Source organism: the organism of the source record quoted next, unplaced genomic scaffold, assembly GCF_019419815.1.
Source record: "Pyrus x bretschneideri cultivar Hongxiangsu unplaced genomic scaffold, Pyrus_bretschneideri_v1 Contig25, whole genome shotgun sequence".
Classification (NCBI taxonomy): domain Eukaryota; kingdom Viridiplantae; phylum Streptophyta; class Magnoliopsida; order Rosales; family Rosaceae; genus Pyrus; species Pyrus x bretschneideri.
This window is the reverse complement of record NW_025999557.1, coordinates 3462584-3482947: the sequence shown is the minus strand read 5'-3', so window position 1 is coordinate 3482947 and position 20364 is coordinate 3462584. Positions and strand designations below refer to the sequence as shown.

General features: G+C 38.3%; 2 protein-coding genes across 4 annotated transcripts; both read left to right on the top strand.

Annotated features, from left to right (window-relative positions):
* Positions 1–565: 565 nt before the first annotated feature.
* Positions 566–2890, top strand: LOC103931571. Of its 2 annotated transcripts, XM_048586978.1 has the most exons (4): positions 566–906; positions 1018–1769; positions 1853–2048; positions 2157–2890. In XM_048586978.1, the coding sequence occupies exons 2-4, from the start codon at positions 1329–1331 to the stop codon at positions 2696–2698; spliced, it is 1179 nt and encodes a 392-aa protein (XP_048442935.1). In that variant the 5' UTR covers positions 566–906; positions 1018–1328; the 3' UTR covers positions 2699–2890. The 2 variants fall into 2 exon arrangements, with proteins under 2 accessions (XP_048442935.1, XP_048442934.1); XM_048586977.1 differs by having other exon boundaries at positions 566–1769.
* A 10805-nt stretch (positions 2891–13695) lies between these two features.
* LOC103931539 (guanylate-binding protein 4) lies at positions 13696–19175 on the top strand. Of its 2 annotated transcripts, XM_048586975.1 has the most exons (17): positions 13696–13935; positions 14679–14781; positions 15117–15186; positions 15327–15365; positions 15452–15569; positions 15663–15720; positions 15834–15898; positions 16004–16010; positions 16095–16155; positions 16319–16378; positions 16485–16504; positions 16590–16655; positions 17378–17545; positions 17733–17990; positions 18134–18346; positions 18447–18718; positions 18809–19175. In XM_048586975.1, the coding sequence occupies exons 1-17, from the start codon at positions 13814–13816 to the stop codon at positions 18948–18950; spliced, it is 1842 nt and encodes a 613-aa protein (XP_048442932.1). In that variant the 5' UTR covers positions 13696–13813; the 3' UTR covers positions 18951–19175. The 2 variants fall into 2 exon arrangements, with proteins under 2 accessions (XP_048442932.1, XP_048442933.1); XM_048586976.1 differs by lacking the exons at positions 13696–13935; positions 14679–14781; positions 15117–15186 and having other exon boundaries at positions 15333–15365; positions 15452–15588.
* The last annotated feature ends 1189 nt before the right edge of the window (positions 19176–20364 follow it).

The following is a 20364-nucleotide window of genomic DNA, read 5'->3' as shown; positions in this document are numbered from 1 at the left end:
AAAAAAGAACCAGAAAAACCGATTGTTTTTGGAACTCGGACCACGCCAGGAACGTGAGGGCGGTTTTGGGATTGGGCGCCTCCATATCACGAGCGGTTCAAAAAAAACAAGAAGATATCATCTTCAGATCTCTAAGTCGGATTAAATGATTCAGATTTTTAAAATTTTATTTAACAACTTACCTGTTTTGATACTTTAAAAATTATAATTATTTTTTATTATTGGATAAATTTTTAAAAACCTGAAACACTTAATCTGGTGATCTTGATGGAAGAGATATGAAGAATATATCTTCTTCTTCAAAAAAAAAAAACACCGCACCCTCGGTAATTATACCAAAAGTCTGAGTGTACTTTCGGTATAAAAATGCGGACCCAACTCGCCACGTAGCCGCAAAACCACAACGTGTCGGCACGGAAAGAAAACAGCGAAACGAACCCGGTTCGCGCCTCCGAAACGTAACCCTCCCGTGACGGATTAGGTACTGTGCCATGTAGGATACACAAGTGGCGGCATAGTCCTAGTCAGCAGCTCCTCTCTTTATAGCTCACCCCTGCTGCTCTTTTGGGCTCCTAAGCACACCAAAAACCATAAACAGAGGAAGGAAGCTCTCATTTCGTTTTCACCTCCCTCTTGAAATTTCTGGGTTTCGTCGGCGGCGAACTGAGACTTGTATCGCCGGAGAATGGAGTTTACGGCGGCCGATCGTCTTGGAATTGAGGAGAACAGCAGGGGCAGCATCATGACGTTCTCTTGCCGTCGCGTATCTCGGGAATCCTAAGAACCGCATTTCCAGAGAAAATCCTACGCAAAAGCGACTTTTACTTGGCAGAGTTTCGAAGTTATTCCATGCTTTGTTTGGCAAACTGGAGGCAGAAGAAACTATATAATATTGGAGATTAAAAGGTACTTGCTACTTGTTCTTCTTCTTCTCGCTCCGGAGCCTCGAATTTAGCTAAAATCCGGATTATTTTTCTCCAAGTTTTCTTGATTTCTGCTTCGATTCATCGATCTCAGTCGCGAGAAGATTCTGTGGAGTTGTCAGTGAAGGATTTCGATCGATGTATCGGCATTAGAACCCTCTGCTTTTTGTTTTCGGGCTTTGAATTTGTAATTTCGGTTTTTAGTGAAAAGTTTAGCTTTTCGTTCTCGAATTTTGTAATTGATTGCGGAGAGAAAATAGATTAGTATAATAGGTAGAGAATCAGGCTTAATTTTTTTGATTAAGCTCGAGAGGAAGCTTTAACCTTGTGGAAATGGAGGAAGTTTGTGAAGACGATCGGACGTTCTGAATTTTTTTTGTTCTCGTGAATTTGATCACGCCGATCATGCCTTTTCCAATGAAAATCCAACCGATCGATTTTCGCACGAGTCCTGAAGAACTGACTCTGTTCGAGCCGGTCAAGCCGGTGGCGGCGAAGTCGCGGCTCAAGCGGCTGTTCGAGCGGCCGTTCACGAACGTATTGAAAAGCTCAGCGGCGACGGAGAAGACCAGCGGAGGAATCGGAATGGAAGAGCTGCATTTCAACAAAGACGGAGGCGGCGGAGGATCGGCCGAGTTCGAGCCGAGCTCCATGTGCTTGACGAAGATGGTTCAGAATTTCATCGAGGAGAGCAACGAGAAGCAATCATCGACTGCGGCGCGGTGCAGCCGGAACCGCTGCAACTGCTTCAACGGAAACGACAGTTCGGAAGACGAATCGGAGCTGTTTGGCGGTTTCGGCGACTCCAACGTGGCGTCCTCTGCCGAATCATGTGAGCTTCTCAAGGTAAACAAAAAATATCTGATATCCTCTGGAGTTTCAACAGCCCAAAAACGACTCCGTTTTGAGGTCAAATGGTTTTTCCACAGGGTTTGGTTTCGTGCCAGAGCGTGAGCGAGAGGAACCTGCTAGCCGACACAGCGAAGATTGTTGAGAGAAACAAGGCCTGCTGCAAGCGGAAAGACGACACCTGCAGAACCGTCGTTTCTGATAGTCTGTTAGCTCTCGGATACGACGCGTCGGTCTGCAAATCTCGTTGGGAAAAAGCTCCGTCCTATCCCGCCGGTACTTTCCCTCTCTCCGCCTCACAAAAATATCTAACCATACGACGCCGTTTCTTAAATGTAGGAAATTATCGGGACTGAATTTGCTGAATTATTTTTTTTTTTGCAGGAGAATATGATTACATTGACGTGATCGTCAAAGGAGAGAGACTGCTGATCGACGTCGATTTCAGATCGGAATTCGAGATCGCACGGCCGACGAAGAGCTACAAGGCGATTCTCCAGACGCTTCCGTACATTTTCGTCGGGAAGCACGACCGGCTGTGGGGGATCATCGCGGTGGTGTCGGAGGCGGCGAAGCAGAGCTTGAAGAAGAAGGGGATGCCAGTTCCACCGTGGAGAAAAGCCGAGTACATCAGGGCCAAGTGGCTGTCTCCTCACACTAGAGCCACACCGGCGCCGTCCGATTCGACTCAGCCACTGATCGGGTCAGGCGACTCGGGACTGAGTCTGGGCGGGACAAGCTCGGTTGAGGATGGTGAGTTGGGCGACGAGTCGGTGTTTGAGTTGTCGGCGAGTTCCGGTGAGGAAGAGAAGGCGATGGAGGCGGCGAAGGAGTGGAAGCCGCCGGAGCTGAAGCCGAAAAGATCGGCGGTGACCGGAGTAAAAATCGTGACCGGTTTGGCTTCTGTCATGAAATATGAACCGTAAAATTTTGATAATTTTTGAAACTTTTTTGTTTTAATTTTACTTTTGACTGTTAGAGGAAGTGAAATATCGTATATGCCCCTGTATATGCTTTATATGGTAGAGCATAACAACCGTTTGATCCCTTCTATATTTTTGATGTAAGGGTCGGATTTACTAGTAGCAAAAAATAAAGTGATATTTTTACAAATTTCATATTTTAGTGTGCGAAAATCAAGGAAAAGAGAAGGTAATAATTTTCAGTCTGATGTTTTATATTCTTTTCAGTGGATAATTATATTCTAATTAATTTTTTAAACTCTGCTGAATATTCAATTCTTTATTTCCTATTTTCTTGTTTTTAAACTAGGGAGGGGGAGGGGGAGTTGGGCAAAAGAATCCGATGACGAAAGGCTGAAGAAAACTCGGTAGATACTCGTGATGTCTCGTGAGTTATGACAAGCACTATTTGGGTTTCTGAGTTTAGCCAGAGTTTAGTCAAGTCAGTTAGAATAGTATGTACTCGTGAATGTCGTGAGAGAATAGTTTTTACTTTTAAAATGCATTTTTGCTCATCATCATTTAATGTGGTATATGCTCACTATCTTATTTATCATATAAGTTTGAATTTTGAGATTTGTATTTATCCATTACACGAATTTCGAAATTCAAATTTATCTAACGATGATAAATAGGATGATCAACATACACTACACTAAAATGATGATAAACAAAAATGCTTCCTCGTTTTTATGTCTTGTCTTCAAGTTTGAATCTCCTTCTACGGAATTTGGTAGATTTAGTGTGGTTCATTAAATGTGGCATATCTTACTTATATTCCCAATTTCTTGAATTGGTATTGACGAAACTGTGCTTTGATCCATATTTGGTACTGATCTTGGAGGTCTGATTTAGAACTGTGGGGCGAGGCTGTAGCCTGTCAGCAAATTATACAGTTACACCATCAATGGGTTTTGTCGTATTTTCTTCTAAAGATGTGACATAATTCTATTTAAGAAAAACTAATCAAAATGATTTGAAAACTTTGAGTTCTAACGATAAAGACAAAATAAAGGGTAAAATGAATAGTGCCAGATTTGACTTTTTAGTGTTAAAAATTTGATTTTTTGTTAAAGTGAACAATACCATGAACTTTTCGTTAAAACTCTCTTCTATTTACCATATAACATGTTATCGTCTCTTCATCACTGTTAGTTTTATCTTAAAAAAATGCTGGAAAACCTTGGACGGATTCAGCAGTTCACTCCCTAGAATTTGATTCAAAATTTAAAAAAGGAATGACAAATATGAAAATAGTTAAGGGTCTTCGTTGGTAAAATTTGTGACAAATGTAGGTTGATCCATATGGACAATGACAATCTGTAGTATCATTTCTTAATTTTGAACAAAGAACATGAGCGAGATGAAGGAACATGAAAACCTTCGAGTGAGACTCGTAGATGAGGTAGCATTACCGAATACACTATCGAGTCAATATGGCATGGTTTAAGGAAATTACTTACTTAGGACGAGTTTACCATCACTGTAGTGTTCTACTTCAATAACGCATTGTCGTGCATAAAAAAAATATACATGATAATGTGTTATCGAACCTAAACATCCCGTAACAGCAAGAAGAAAATTGTTACGAAAACCAAGCGAATGCCAACACAGAAAATCCCAAGTAGTCCGTGATGCCAACTTTACACGATCATAATCTTTGGAAAAGGTCCTGAACACATAAACCCTAATCTGCAAAATCTCTTCTACTTGTAATCCTCCACGCCCCGCGCAGATAGCACCTTCACTACATGAATTCTGCTGACTTGCCGTTTACAAGAGCCTCGTACTGAACCACCGGGTCCATAACCTTTTTCGGAAGCTGCGTTGTTTTAATTTCCTGCTTGGAAATTTAGGGTATTTTATATTTTGAGCCACATAACAATGATGGCGTCTGTATAATTTTACAAAATTTAGTAGCATTATTTAAATCTTGAAAGCTCCTTCTATCCATTTCGCTTTTGTTATCATAAACATTAAAAATGGGGAAATTCAGGTAGGGTCAGAATCAGCTATAATAGCATGTAGTGGGGTCAATTTCTGAATTATATAAGTTAGAAGTTGGACCTAATCAAAACAAATTTGAGTGTTATCTTAACATATTCCACTGTTATTAATTTATGCGTTATAAAACTATTAAACGATAAGATTAATATTTCAAAGATGTAAAATGCGAATGTCCTATTTTATTAGGGAATGTAGAAAACTTTATTTATGGACACCTTGTTCAGGCCGCTCCAAAGTTTCTTTCAAAGGTTCGAACTTTTTGTTTCTTAAGTCTTCATAGACAAAATTGTAAAGTACAATAGAAGATAGATAATTACGATGTTTTGAGAAAATATTAAAATGAACTATTATTTGAATCATTAAATATTTACATGTCTTGAAATGGTCATGTTACATCTTTCTTTTTGTCGATAAATTCTTCAATGGTGGATGTATATTTATACGTCTTGGCCAGAAGGTGTAAATAAAAACTTATATTTATATTTATTTTTACATCTTTTGATGATGAGTCTTGCTAATCAAAGTAAACTAAATGAGATCTCAATTTACATCTCTCTATTACATTTTTCTTTTTGTTGAAAAATTCTCCAATGACGGAATGTAAATTAGACGTTTTGGCAGGAAGATGTAGATAAAAACTTAAGTTTACATTCTTTTTACATATTTTTGTAATGAGTCCCACTAATTAAAGTGAGAAAGTTAAATGAGATCTCAAATCTGGAGCCTACCGAGATAGAACTTTCATTTACATTTGCTGGAAATGTAAAATGGGTATAAATATGATTTTTTGCATTTCAAATTTGCATTTTCTCTTTGGAAACGCCCTGATGTTATGCAAAAATAATCTTTTGATGAAGAGCTATAAACTAGACAATTCAGATTATTAAAAGCAATCCAAAACAATATTTATAACGGTATCCGTCAAGTAAGTTTATTCTAAAAAACTAATAGTATCACTCAGTGGTGTAACTATTACGGCAGAAAATTTCCCCTAAGCCAATGTCCAAATGCTTGAGACCAATGTTCTACTTTGTGAAAGCAACTTCCCACCCACTTTTAGTTAACTCAATCACAAATAAAATTTTGGAAGCTTGTCCTTGAAATAATTGGTTACTTGTGGGATTAAGCTTGGGATAAACCAATCTGGTGAAGCTTGCAAAGATCCTTGATTATTGGCTAAAGTTCATGTTAATTGCGTTTAAAACTCTCCATTATCCAAAGTTTTCCTTTTTAAATGATAGATTTTTCAGTGTACTAGAATAATAGTTCGATACACTATAAGTAATAAAATAATTGGTTAAAAACATGAAAAAATTAATTTTCAACCAATTGTATTATTACACTTAGTATACCAAATTGTGTTTCTGGCATACTGAAAAATTGCTTCTTCTAAAAAAAATTCTCACACTTATCCACGTACCATATGTGCTTTCCTAGTTTTAACTAAAAATTTTCAATGCGAGAGGTGGTCCATTTTTTTTTCCTGCGCCCTTATTCGCTTATGGATCACGAAACTAGGCATTTTGATTTTTTGGTTCCTTCGTGAGAGGGCAAGGTCAATTGTAATTAGCAGAATGGCATTTTCATGCCTCTTCAAGTGACCTACCTAAACGATTAATTTTGTAAACAAAGTGGTATTTTGGTCCAGATGCATCTATCTTTGTTTAGTTGAAAAATGCTTCATATTCGATTCTACAGAAGACGAGGATGATATGAATTCTTGATAAATTTAACATAAGAGTGTCGATAATTTAGATGTGATTCTGTGCGTGCATTGTTGAAGTGTTTATAGTTGCTCGATATCCTTTCGAGCAATGTCAAGTTCTCCTTGAGATAGCTGGAGCAGTGCTCGAACATCCATCGAGTAGTTAATTAAAATTCCAAAGGTGAAAAAAAAAAAAAATAAGCCAAGGTCTTTAGAATGACATAAACCCTAGCCAATTAAGTTTGTTAATAAGGAAGCTAGGTATATGAAGCAAGTTCTGAAACTTTTTGAAATGCGAAATGGCTTTTGTATAAAGTAGTCAGTGTTCGGGTTATAGTGGAGTGCTCAGATGACGTTGGGATTCTGCAATCTTGGAAGGCAAATAAGGCTCTCTGCTAGTTGCAGGCTGCTATGATTTTGTCCTCAACTTACAATTTTTATTCACCATCTGGCAGAAGGATGGTTCTTTTCACAGTCCACTACATACACTATTATTTTACCGTCATGAAAGTCCCTTGTTTTAAGAACAAAATACAAACGTAAATTAGTTAATTAAGAGATCAGGAAGGTGCCTTTTGTTTTTTCTTGGTCTAATTGCACTGGTAATCCAATTTGTTTACTGTGTTTGCAGTTTCCTCCATGCAAAGGTTTTATAGGTCGATTTTCACTGATATATATATCGACAGCCTAATTTACGATTATTATTGGTATGTAAAAGTTATATCAACTTAAATCCGAGAGTAAATTAGACAAATTCAAAAAACACAAGGACATGTCGTGGTTCAGCAACCTCAATTGAAGTTATGTCCAAGTTGGCGTTGTTTTCGTTTTCACAATGTAAATGTAGGTTACATTGTACAAAAATGCTTGTTACTTTAAGAGAGTAAAATGGTTATGATTTAGAATGAGAGGCTCCCTACTTTACTCTTTGAAAGATAGCAAGTCTCCCTGTACAATATAACCTACATCTACATAGTGATTTAATCACTATATATCGACGATATTTTTGTTGATCATCAACGAAAATGATAGAAACTAAGTCCTAATCTCGAAAATTTAAGAATGGTTTAATTACTAACAGGTGCATTGATGGTTCCTTTTGTTTAGTTAAAATACAAAATTCTTTATAGTTCTATTTTTTTTAGTCCAATCCGCCAATTAAGTAGATTTCTCCATCAACTTTCGTGCACGTCTTCTCATTTGAAAAACAGACTAATCGCACTATAGGGACAATACAACAAGAAGAAAATGCCATAAAAAATTACCGTGACAAAAGCAAAAAATTACAGAAACAAAATGTTAGTGTAATTCAACCTTTGTTCTTTTGCATGCGTCGGTGCAAAGGGACACGAGAGTTTCGGTTCATGTCTGCTGATCAAAACACACATACTTTCCTTCCAGTACTGTAATTTTTTTCTGTCGATATGGACCACTTCCAAGAATACAGATTGAGAAAATCATGTCCTGATGCTGCTAGGGTTTCTGGAGCAAGCTTTATTAACCCTAGCTTCTGCTGAGGACTTGTTTGTCAAAGTAGTAGGGTTTTGCTTTTGGCATTCAAAGAATGTGTCCAAACATCTTTCTTTCTGTTGTGGTTTTTGCCGATGAAGATCAAGCCATACCTGTGGGATTTGGTATATGATGCCATTCCCTGCTGTATGGGAGCAGTACTGATGTAAGAAATTGACCTAACCCTAACTTTTTCAATCTGCCACCATTCCCACCAGCAAAAGACTTGTTCACACTCGAACACTTCACGTGTATGTCATTGTATTATTGTATAGGAATATTGTTAGTTTGCCCACGCTCGAATATATGAGTCTGTATAAGAACCATGCATCACGCGTGTGCGACTTACTTTAGTAGGTCATTATATATGTATAAATAGCTAATTGTGAATGTATGGAAGTTTTGATTCTCGCATACGTCATATGTGTGTGCGACTTACCTTAGTGGTCGTCGTTATATATGTATAAACAACGAGAGTATATTGTTAGTTGTAAATGTATGTAAGTTTTGATTCTCGCATACATTTTTTTTTTTTGCAGGAAACGATAGCGTAGTATTTCATTAATTAACACAAACAATTACAAAGGTGTCATTGGGTACATAGCTCCAGTGACCAATCAATTGATCTGGAGTGAATTTGCACAAACAGGCAAATAAGAGTAAACCCTTAGTAGACAACCACAAGAGCAAACATACAATTGCCAACCGCACAAGTGTTACCAGTACAAATCTGTCACAATAAATGATAGCCGCAACAGAGAAATACAGGCAGCCACAATGGTCATCGTTGAATTGCGAGGCCACAAAAAGTCATTGCGTTAAAGCAAGACCACATCAAGTCATCGTTGACAAACGAGACCAACAAAGCGCATCACACAAAGGCGAAGACCAATTTAACCAAAACAAAAAACGCCACCACGATGCACAAAGACGAGTGGACAACTAGACTACACCGAAAAAAGGTCTGTTGTTCAACTCATTGCTAAACAAACTACTCCGAGAAAGAAGCCACAAGGCAGCACCTTCCGATGGTATGATGAGCCAATCCTGATAAAGGCCATTGCACATATTTGGATTAGGGGTGGGCACGGGTCAGGCAGGGCCCAAAATTGAAGGAACCGGACCAGACCTACTTAAAAATAAAACGGGGCAGGGCGAGGCGGGTTTTGGATTTTTCAAAATGGGATCCGGACCTAACCCAGACTGTTGAAATGGGTCGGTTCCTACGGGTCCCCACGGGTCCAAATCTTCACTCATGCTTATCTAGTTTTCGTTATCCTCTTCGTTTTCCCTCCCCAGCATCTCCGCCGACGCCTTTACCTTCCCACGAAAACCCACCCTGTTTCCCACCATTATTACCTCCCTTGCTACTAGGCCTTTTCCTTGATCCTCCTCCTCTCTCTGTTGCCAGCTCAGTACCCCCAACAACCCCGCCTTTGCTCATCCTTGCCTCCCCGTCACCGTCGCGACTCCTCCAACACACCATCCACAGCAGAACCGAGTAGATTACGACCAGATGTGCAACCCTTTTCCCACCATGTCCATCATACACCCCAAAAAATGCCTATAGATTTGCACCAAAAACAAAATCAATTAAAACATAAAAAGAAAGTAATACAAAAAAATAAAATTACAGCAAAACCCATAAATGATTAGAGCAAATTTTTTTACTTTCTTTGATTTCTGGCCTTGTAAGCAAGAAACAATCTTGTGGGTATCTTCCAAAAACTTCTTCTTGCCTTTGGAGACGGAGACCCCAACTTCAATCCTGCCGAAGCATAGGGTTCTGTTTTGCTGGGTGAAATCCTAGAGCTTCTGCGACGGTGATGGGGTGGTGATAGTCGCGACGGCGATGATAGGTGACGATGGTGGTGAATCAATGGTGGTTTGCGAGGAGAGATAGAAGTGGGAATAGAAAGAGGACGACTAGGTCACTCGGATTCGATAAACAAATCTCATCCAGATTGCAGATTCCATTCGTTCCTTTTCAGAAACGAGCTGGGCCAGGGGCCTGTGCAAAAATCAAGAGATGGAAGCATCACAACATTGGAAAATGAGGATGGAAATGGCTTCAACCCACCAAACAACCCTAATCCAAACCCAAGCTCTGAATTAGACCTAAATCAAAAGAATACCTTGAGAAGGGCATAACTCGGATCTGGGAAGAAGACAGGAAAATACGGGACAACCGTGCATAAAAAGGTGGAAGAGAAGAAAACGGGGATAGAGGAAGCTAATAGAGGTGGAGTGGTTGGCACAGAGAAGGGGGACAAAGTGAAACAGAAAGAACAGAGGCGTGGGCGAGTGGGCAGCACGGGGGAGGGAGTGAAAACACGAGGGAAGGGGGTGGAAGAGGAAGGGATGAAAAGCTAGGAAAAGAAAATGAGAGGCTGCCACTGGCCCCCAGCCATAGCTAGAGACCGGCGGCGATGAGGGTAAACGACTAGGGTTTGGTTGGGAGATAGATAGAGCTTTTAGGGTAGACGGCTAGGGACATATGACTTGTTGATCCTTACATACGTCGTTGACATCTAGTCATCTGGTCACGATGTAGCAAAAATAGTTTTGTTGGGGCTCTGCCCCTTGTATCGACGTACACCATCCGTGCACAATAGACACCGTAGGCCTAAGCAACTCTTATAAGAGGAATATAGAAAGACTAAATTCGTAGACTAAATTTGTAAATCAAATGATGTGTCATCGGTAAGAAATAAACATGTTAAATCAACATTTGTAATATCCAATCATGAACTTTTATGTCATTTGATTTTATAAAATTTGATTTACAAATGTTGTCTCCCTAGTATTACTCTTCTTGTAACCAAATGTTTGGTTTACTCTTCATGCAAACATTAAATAATATCCCAAAGACAAAGAGCCTTTGCGATGTAAATTGTAGAAATGGTCTCTCAACTTTAACCCAATTGGAGTAATGGTCCCTTAACTAAAAATCTATGATTGTTGGTCTTGTAACTCATCAAAACGTGCATTAAAGATCATTTTCATCAACTCCATAAGATATCCGTCAAAATTAGTCTTTGTTGGAAGGACCATTGCTACAATTGGGTTAAAGTTGAAGGACCATTACTCCAATTACTTTAAAGTTGAAGGACCATTTCAACCAATTGGGTTAAAGTTAAGGGACCATTACGACAATTTTTCTCATTTAGTTTTCCATAATTTGCCCCTTGATTTAACCTCATGTGCTTGACACATGACTCATTTTGATGGAAGTTCAAACGAAGTTGATGAAAATGACCATAACTGCACATTTTTATGATTTAAGGGACCGATGATCATGGTTTTTAGTTACGAGATCATTAGTCCAATCAGGTTAAAGTTGAAAGATCATTTCTACAATTTCTTCTAATTCTTAGGTACTATGGAATTATAATTCAAAAACCTTTTTGATGACCTTAACCTTAGTTAACACGTCTCACTAAATTTGGCATTTTAGCCAAAATGGTCATTGAGATTTGTATATCACTTTGGTCCCTGAGATTGAAATCAATAGAAATGGTCCCTGAGATTGTCCACCATCCATTATTTTGGTCCTTCCGTTAAAAGCTCTGTTAAGTGTCTCGTAGCTCTTGGTCGAAAGTTTAGGTAATTTTCAAAACTTCGTAACTCAATTGTTTCTTAACCAAATTCGACCCATAATATATCAAAATGAAGATAGGAAAGTGTAGAACAAGATTATCCCTACTTGGAAGCCCAATGGTTTCCGGAGATGGCTGGAAAATAGCCTAAAAGTTGACTGGTTCGCGGGAAAACTGGAAAACTCGTCTGAAACTGGGTAAACTTTAAACGTTCATAACTTCTTCAATACTCAACAAAATCAAGTGATTCAAAATGAAAATCATACGTCTCGACGAGATGAAGAGAATGGTATCTTTCTCGATGCTAAATCGTCATGGTTTGGCTGGAAAACAGCTAGAAAGTGGCAGTCTTGGTCTCGAGTTAGCCATTTTCCGGCCAAACCACAAAGAATTATCCCTCAAGAAAGGTACCATTCTCTTCGTCTCGTTGAGAAGTATGATTTTCATTTTTGAATCACTTGATTTCGTTAAGTATTGAAGAAGTTATGAACGTTTAAAGTTTACCCAGTTTCCACCGAGTTTTCTAGTTTTCCTGCGAACTAGTAACCTTTCAGGCTATTTTCTGGCCATCATCAGCAACTATTGGGCTTCTAAATAGGTATAATCTTGTTCTACAGTTTCCTATCTTCATTTTGATATATCACAGGTCGAAGTTGGTTAAGAAACGATTGAGTTACGAAACTTTGAAAATTGCCCAAACTTCTGGCCAAGAGCTCCTAGACACTTAACGAAGTTTTTAACGGAATGACTAAAATAATGGATGGTGGACAATCTGAGGGACCATTTCTATTGATTTTCAATCTCAGGGACCAAAATGATGTGTTATACAAATCTCAGGGACCATTTTGGCTAAAAAGCCCACTAAATTTTGATGGCTGTGGCTTTCTAAATTGCAGAGCGTAGGCCAAGCCCAAGAGACTTCCCTGTTGGATTAAAACTAGGACAAGCCCAGGTTGTAGGAGGATGGGATCTATTTTTTGGTTCAACTGATAGGACGGGGTACTTTGTTGAAGCCCGTTTGTAAAAGCATCACAACTACTTTAAGAAAAAAGCACTTTTGCTATAAGCATAACGAAAGTTTCTGAGTAAACTGTCGTTTGACTCTTGAATTATTACTCCAATTAAAATTGACTAGCTAAACTATTTTGTTTAGTAAATTAATCATTTGAATTATTTCAAATTAGCCCATTAACCCCTTATAGTCAAATTCAATGAAATTTCATCTACTTTGCCGCGCAAATATTGGCACAACTTTACTTTCAAGAGTGAATCACGTGCTGAATGCCAGCAGTTGACAGCAAAGCGGATGAAATTTCATCTAATCTCGGTGAGGGGTTAGTTGGCTAATTGTAAATGGTTCAAGAGTTAATTTACCAAAAAAAAAGTTCAGAAGGTCAATTTCAATAGGATAATAATTCGAAGAGTGAAACGACCAATTTCTCATTTTTCGTACCACTGGTACGTACCCGTTGAATAAAAAACCTAAAGGCCAAAAAATGGTGACTTAGGTATCTAGTGATCCCTTTAAACAATTTTTTAGGTAACCTATGGTACATACTAATCATATTTTAAACAAAAAATATATATAAATGAAAATAGTAATACTAAAATTCTAATTCTAACTTTATATTTAATTGTCATTGTGTCTGTTTATTATTTTTTCAGACTATTATCAGAGTATAAATATGAATTTTTGTTGTATAGTTTGATTTTTAAAGTGTTTCACATTAATATTATCAGATCGAAGCTCCAAATTCAAAGGAGGGAACTTCTATTGCTTTTGGTCGAAATCTTCACCAAAACCAATTTAACGTTGGAAAGACATGGAGTTTCGTTTTGGAACAAAAGTGACAAACAACAACGTACGCATAACCAATCAGAATCCAGTTCTCTTCCAGATGCCAAATCCTAACAAAATTACCAACCTACCCTTTCTCCTCGTCCGTCCAGACTCCAAACTCCAAACTCCGAGGACTCATCCGTCAATTCAAACTTAAACCCCAATCAGACCACTTCCCGTCTCTTAGGGCAGGAATCCCATGCTTTTCGGGACAAAAACCCAACTGTCCTGAAAGCTTTCCCCTCTCAGAAGAACCGCCATCGTGTGGGTGCACGATTCTTAACGTACACTCATCTCTTCGTCTTCCCCAGATCCCACCACTGCCTTTCTCTGCTTAACACGATTGCTTTTCTCACCCCCATGATTGCTCCGTGCACACAGTTCCGTGAACCCGCCTGTAACTCCACCGCATTTGCCCGATGAAGGTCCCTGCCACCACCACTGCTTCTTCCATGACCATATCTAATTGGGGTTTTGTGTTTTCGATTGTTGTCTGCTTTTTCGCATCTGGGTCGCTCGCAATCGAGAATTTCCACCAGGCGTAAGTGATTTCTGTGATGCAAGTTCTGTTTTTTTGGATTTAAAGTTAGGTGCTTTTTTTTTTTTTTTTTTTTGCTGGTGGGAGAAACCTGGTTCCAATGGGGTCAGCTCGATGGCTTTTGACTTTTTTGGATAGTTGGAGTAGAATTTTGATCATGGTGAACAATATTGCAATGCAGTTGTTATGCTTAGTGAATAAATTTGGAAACTTTTGTTTTAGATCTGAGAGTACATTTGGTGATTCTAAATACAAGTTTCAGAAACATGAGGAAGTTGGAAAAGTTCTTCCAAAATACTGAAAAGTTGGGAACTTTTAGCTGATTTATGTCGTTTAGTGTTTTGTTTACGGCATGAAGTATGTGAATCTGCTTCATATGAACAGTGTGCTTCTTTTTTTAAATTTTTTGTGAGCCAATTGATAGTCACCAATTTTGGATATGATTGTAACGTGCTCTGGATTGTGAAGGTTAAATATTGTTTTGCTCTCGTAGTAGGTAGGATGTTCCTAATGACTAATGAGAGACTATAACGAGGAAAATGAACATCATAAGAAACTATGCTCCCTGCCTCAATTGTGCGGTGCTGTGATTTTTCGCATCCTATTTTGAAAACCTTGTCGACCCCTGAGTCACTTTATGGCACCGTAATTTTGAGATTACTTGCTGCCTAACCGTAGTCGCTGTTTTTCTGCCAATGTTATCTACTTCGTATTTGGCTAATGTTTGTGTAATATTGCACATACAGATTTCCTATTGTGGAACCTGATCCTGGTCATACAAAACTTCGTCTTTCAAGGGAAGGGTTGGAGGCCATTGAAAGAATAACAAATCCAATTGCAGCTGTTGCCGTAAGACTTAAACCTGTTCTCCTTAGCATCTATAATAGTTGCAATTGATCTTCCTTAGCATCTATTACGTAATGGTAAAAGATTATACAGTGATCTTTTAATTTTGAAAATCTTACCGAACTTTGGATATTTAGTTTTAGCTAGAGTTGAATGACTCACTGTTGCAGAGGTGTAGTAGTATCATGTAGGCTACAGGGCAGTAGTTTTCAGTCTCCATGCATACAAATATGACTACAGATTACGATTAAAGTTATTGTCTTACTTTTCCCTCGGTAAAGCAAACTTTCTTTTCTTCTGTGTACATCTTGATTCGATTCAAATGGTTGTCTTCTTAGGTAATTGGACCATACCGCTCGGGAAAATCTTTTTTGCTCAATCAACTGCTATCCCTTTCTTGTTATGAAGGTGTAGTCTTTACTCCTATTAGTTATAAAACTCTTGCCTTCTCATTGTGGATCTTGCTTGATTAATCTTTATGCATTGGTTGTTGGGTTTGAACAATATAACAACCATTAAGTTTTAATTTTTAAACGCCTTCCCCACAGGGTTTGGTGTTGGACATATGCGTGACACAAAGACAAAAGGTAAATCTAGATGCAACCTTGATATCGTGGATGTGCATTATTGTTTCTTGAGAGATATATTTACGGTGGCTATTTGCCTCTTACAGGGATTTGGGTATGGGGAACCCCAATAGAATTGGATATTGATGGAGTGAAAACTTCAGTTTTTTACCTTGATACTGAGGGATTTGAAAGTGTTGGGAAGTCAAACGTATATGATGACCGGTAATCTTCAAGTCATCATGTAATCTTCAATTTTCCTTTGATGGTCATTCAAGTTTTGTATATTCTGCTGGGTTTCTGAGTATGCTTTTGCAGAATTTTTGCTCTGGCAACTGTTATGAGTTCTGTCCTTGTTTATAACCTGGCTGAGACGGTGAGTTGTACAATGTGTGGCGTCTTAGAAGCATGTACTAGTTCTCCTTGGTCCATTATTGTTCAAGCCCAGTTTGCCTTATATGATTTATCTCTTTGGTTGTCATGCTGTAGATCCGTGAAGCTGACATTGCCCGGTTGTCTTTTGCTGTTGAGCTTGCTGAAGAATTTTATGGAAGGTCCACAGTTTCTTTTATTCCTTCTTGTTATTGTATTTAATTTGTTCCCTCTATTATCAAAACTGACATGTTTGCTCTTGGTTGCAAATTTCATGTGGCAAATAGAGTGAAGGTAAGTTCCAATCCCTTAAATCATTGTTCCTCGCTTGTAATATCTTGCAATAATTTACACGGGAATAGTCGGATTGTTTTGTAGGGACAAGATGTTGCCTTTGAACCTGCAAAACTATTGTGGCTTATCCAGCGTGATTTTTTACGTAAGTTTGAGAAATGCCTATAACATGTTTGTTCAAGTTAAATATGAGCAACATAGAAGTTACAATGACAGTCTACCAAGATTTGTTTTTTCACCTATCCACCCTTTTTTTCAAGCTTCCAGCAGAAAGCTCATATATTGACATTCTGGTGTTTGTTCTGCAGAAGGGAAATCTGTGCAAGAAATGGTTCGTGAAGCTCTCCTTCACGTCCCTAACAAGGATGGTTAGTGTTTTTTCCCTCCCTCTATGCTTTATTCATAAAAGCACAAGTTATTTATTTCTTTATTTGTTTCCATGGATTTAATAGTGGGTTCTTTGTGACATTGCAGGCAACAAAAATATTGATATGGTATTTTTCACCCTTATATTATCGCTTGCCGCTGAGATATTGCTGTTCACGGATTGAAAGTGAACCCTTTTTGTGTCTTTATCAGGTCAACCAGATCCGAGATTCTTTGGCTATTATGGGTGATAATAGCACAGCCTTCAGTTTACCACAAGTATGGGTTTTCCTATTTTCAGCTGTTTTTGCATTCATTTTCTTGGTTTTATGTTTTAGTTGGGTGATTGTTCAATAAAGCTTCTCAGCATTACACATTTACAGCAAATCCCTAGATTTTTTTGTTAAAAATGGACAAGACATTGTGTCGAGTTTCCTTGATGTTGGCGTGTTTTGGACAAGCTTTATTTTTATCGTGTGCAATAGTTGATGATTTCTTAGTTGCTATGCATGCTACATGGTCATCTTAACTTTTATTAAGTCACTTGAGCTCACTGTTGATAAAGTAAGCGTCGTTTTTAACCCATACAAAATAATCCATAATATTGTAATATTGTGCATGTACTTTCTTTTATGTTTCCAAGGGTAGGGAAAACAAAAATTGAAGTTTTGGATTCTGAGTTGTTTTCAATTGCCCTAAGGCTTGTGAGATGGAAGATATTTATCTTGGCACACCTGCACCCTACCTATTCATTGCATTTAGATATTCCGTGCTCTGGGAATACTATATTTTGTATCGGGAAAGTTTTTATGATTACAGAAATTTATAATTCAAGTTATTGCTATCACTGCATCACTCATGTGATAGGGAGAGGTAAATGTGAAACATGGTTGACTAGGATTGCTATTCCAATCAATTTAAACTTCCCTTTCCTGTAGATATATTTTCTATTTGTTTGTCAAGTGTTTTGATTCTGTAGAGATTCCAAACTTTTCAAACAGCCTCACCTTGACCGAACGAAACTCTGCGACATGAAGGATGGTGAGCTCGACCCATTGTATGTTAAGAAAAAGGAACAACTAAAACAGCTTGTTTCTAGTATCATCCGTCCAAAGATTGTGCAGGGAAGAACTCTAAGTGGAAAGGAGTTTGTATCTTTTCTGGAGCAGGTACCTGTTATATTGTAACGTTGGTTGGTTAAAATCAGCTACGATAGGAGAATCATTAAGTTTCATTAAAGTTTATGTTGTGTGGCATTCCATCTATTAGGAATTGAAGACAAGAAAAATAAGGGATCCTACCTACATTTGTTCTTTTAGTTTATTTGTGTGTGTTTTTATTATTTCCTCTTATCAGATTCTTGAAGCGTTGAACAAGGGGGAGATTCCATCAACAGGCTCTCTGGTGGAGGTTTTCAACAAGGGTATTCTTGAGAGATGCTTAAAGCTGTACCATGAAAGGATGGAAAAACTCAGTTTACCACTCGTAGAGCAATCTGTGCAAGACTACCATGAAAGGTCCATGGAGGAAGTGATGAAACTTTTTGAGGAGCAACATTTTGGCCGTCACCATGCAAAGAAGTCAGTCGAGCAACTACAAGAAGAAGTAGACAAGGTATATCCACTTTGTAATAATAGCTCTATACCCCTTTCCTCGTCACGTTTTACGTATTTTGTTGGCACCCTCACTTCCACCAGCTACGCAACCTGCAATTTTTTTAACATGACTTTGCTGCTTAAACTCTGGGATTTGTTTAGGTGTTTAAGAATGTGGTCATGGCAAACGAATATCAATCTTCAAAGCTCTGTGAGGCATTGTATACCAGATGTGAGGATAAAATGGACCAACTTCAAGTTCTCAGGCTTCCTTCCATGGCAAAATTCAACGCAGGTTTCCTGCAGTGCAACCAAAGTTTTGAGCAAAAGTGTATTGGACCTGCAAAAGCAAACTATGAGGTTCGCATGATGAAGGTCAGGCATACCTTGTGTCCTCCATTTTTTCCCCTCGTCTTCATTTTTTGCCGTTGGGTGCAAAAGCTCATTTATACGATCTATATTATTTGATTCGCAGATGTTGGGGAAGTCACGTTCTCTATTTATAAAAGAATACAATCACCGGCTCTTCAATTGGTTGGTCGCCTTCTCCCTTGTAATGGTGGTTGTTGGCCGGTTCATCATAAAGTTTATATTGATAGAAATCGGGGCCTGGATCCTCTTCATCTTCTTAGAGACATACACGAGGATGTTTTGGTCTGCAGAGTCTCTTTACTACAACTCCGTTTGGCATGTAATAGTATCCACTTGGGAAACACTCGTTTACAGTCCCGTCCTTGATCTAGACAGGTAACAAAACCCTCCTCCTACTCAGTCCTCAGGATGTTGCTTGGATTGCAAGTCAAGTTGTGTTTTAATTTGTTCTTTGTTTTGAGGCAGATGGGCTATCCCAGCCGGTGTCATGGTAGCTCTGTTCATACTATATTGGCGGTGTTACGGAAGAAGCAAACACGGGTCCGGATGGATCTTACCATTGTACAATACCAAAAAAGGCGGGTCGAATCGGCCGAGATCGGACTAAAGAAAAGAGATGGCATGCTTGATATATACTTCGTCTCGGGCAAGAATGTTTTTGTACATAAAGCCCGGCCGGCCTAGCAGCTCTTTTGGAGCTGAAATGTCAGATTCGTTTCACTCTCCAATCGTGAAGAGGTGAAGGATCAAAAGGACTGCTCGTATAGGTCTAACTGTAACAATTCCAAATTGTTTGTATTGCAGTTATTTTTTTAATTAATTATTTTAAAGTCATTTATGTTTAATTAGCCATTTAAAACTGGAATTTGTTAAAAAAAAAAAAAAAAAAAAAGCTAGAATTGTATAACACTAATGTTTCAAAACGAAATAAGCAAAGCTAAAAACAGAATGAAAATGTTCACTTCAGAGGGGTATTATTTTATTAAAAAAGCTGGACTTGTATAACACTGTAATGTTTCAAAACGAAATAAGCAAAGCTAAAAACAGAATGAAAATGTTCACTTCAGAGGGGTATTATTTTATTTTATTTTATTTTCTAGTGCTTTCAGTTCTTATTTTATTGTTGATTTATTGTTGATGATAGCTGGTGAACTGAAAGAACCAGCAAAATAAAATAAAATAAGAACTGAGAGCACTAGGAAAATAAAATAAGAACTGAAAGTGTTATACTCGTTTTGTTTTTGTACTCTTACTTTAATTTGTTTGTACTTTATACATATCACATGCATATATGATTTCGTCACTTTTCAAGTATGGTGTCAACATGCTTTGGTTTCAATGTCAACATGAATATCCGAGTTAGAGTGTGTCGCTCTTCGAAAAACCCATCCTTCCCAAATGAAGTGCCCACATTTAGTCTTGGCCTAATTGGATTATTACTTATTGGCCGGATAAATGATTCATGTGGTCATAAGGTATTCGGAAGATAGTCTTTGTGCTAAAAAAAAAATCAGATTTAAACCCCTGTAGAGTACTCCGTTAGCAAATTTAGTCCAAAAGTGATTTTTCCATTAACTATCTGTTAATGCATAGGTAAAATTGTACTTTGACATGTGCACTCTTCCTCATCTTTTTGCTCTCTCTGTAATTTGAATTTTCACAAAACCAGTTCTGAGAAAGCTGTCATTGAGATCGGCAAGAAGCTTCAAGACAGTCCTCTCGTTGCTTTCTACAAACAACAAGAAAGTTGTCACTAAGGTCTCCAAGTTTGCTTCGGGCTCATTGCAGCTTCAGAATGAACATGTGGAAGAAGGTGAAGCTGTTGATGATGGCGGTGGTCACATGCCAAGAATAATGGATGAGGTTCGCAGTTTCTTCACTGAGATTTCGGTGATGCCGGACTGCTTAGCCGACTTTCCTACGACGCTTGACCATGGTAAAGTTGCTGAATTTCACTTCAAATTGAATGCAATGTTGGTTTGGCCTATTTTCTTTGTGCCTGTTGCTTTAATTTTCTAATG

Bases quoted from the DNA above. Each gene is read 5' to 3' on its own strand.
- LOC103931571 (XM_048586978.1), top strand. From the start codon at position 1,329: ATGCCTTTTCCAATGAAAATCCAACCGATCGATTTTCGCACGAGTCCT. The intron at 1,770-1,852 runs GTAAACAAAAAA...GTTTTTCCACAG, and splicing joins AATCATGTGAGCTTCTCAAG to GGTTTGGTTTCGTGCCAGAG. The intron at 2,049-2,156 runs GTACTTTCCCTC...TTTTTTTTGCAG, and splicing joins AGCTCCGTCCTATCCCGCCG to GAGAATATGATTACATTGAC.
- LOC103931539 (XM_048586975.1), top strand. From the start codon at position 13,814: ATGAAGGTCCCTGCCACCACCACTGCTTCTTCCATGACCATATCTAAT. The intron at 15,187-15,326 runs GTGTAGTCTTTA...CCTTCCCCACAG, and splicing joins ATCCCTTTCTTGTTATGAAG to GGTTTGGTGTTGGACATATG. The intron at 16,379-16,484 runs GTTAGTGTTTTT...GTGACATTGCAG, and splicing joins TCACGTCCCTAACAAGGATG to GCAACAAAAATATTGATATG.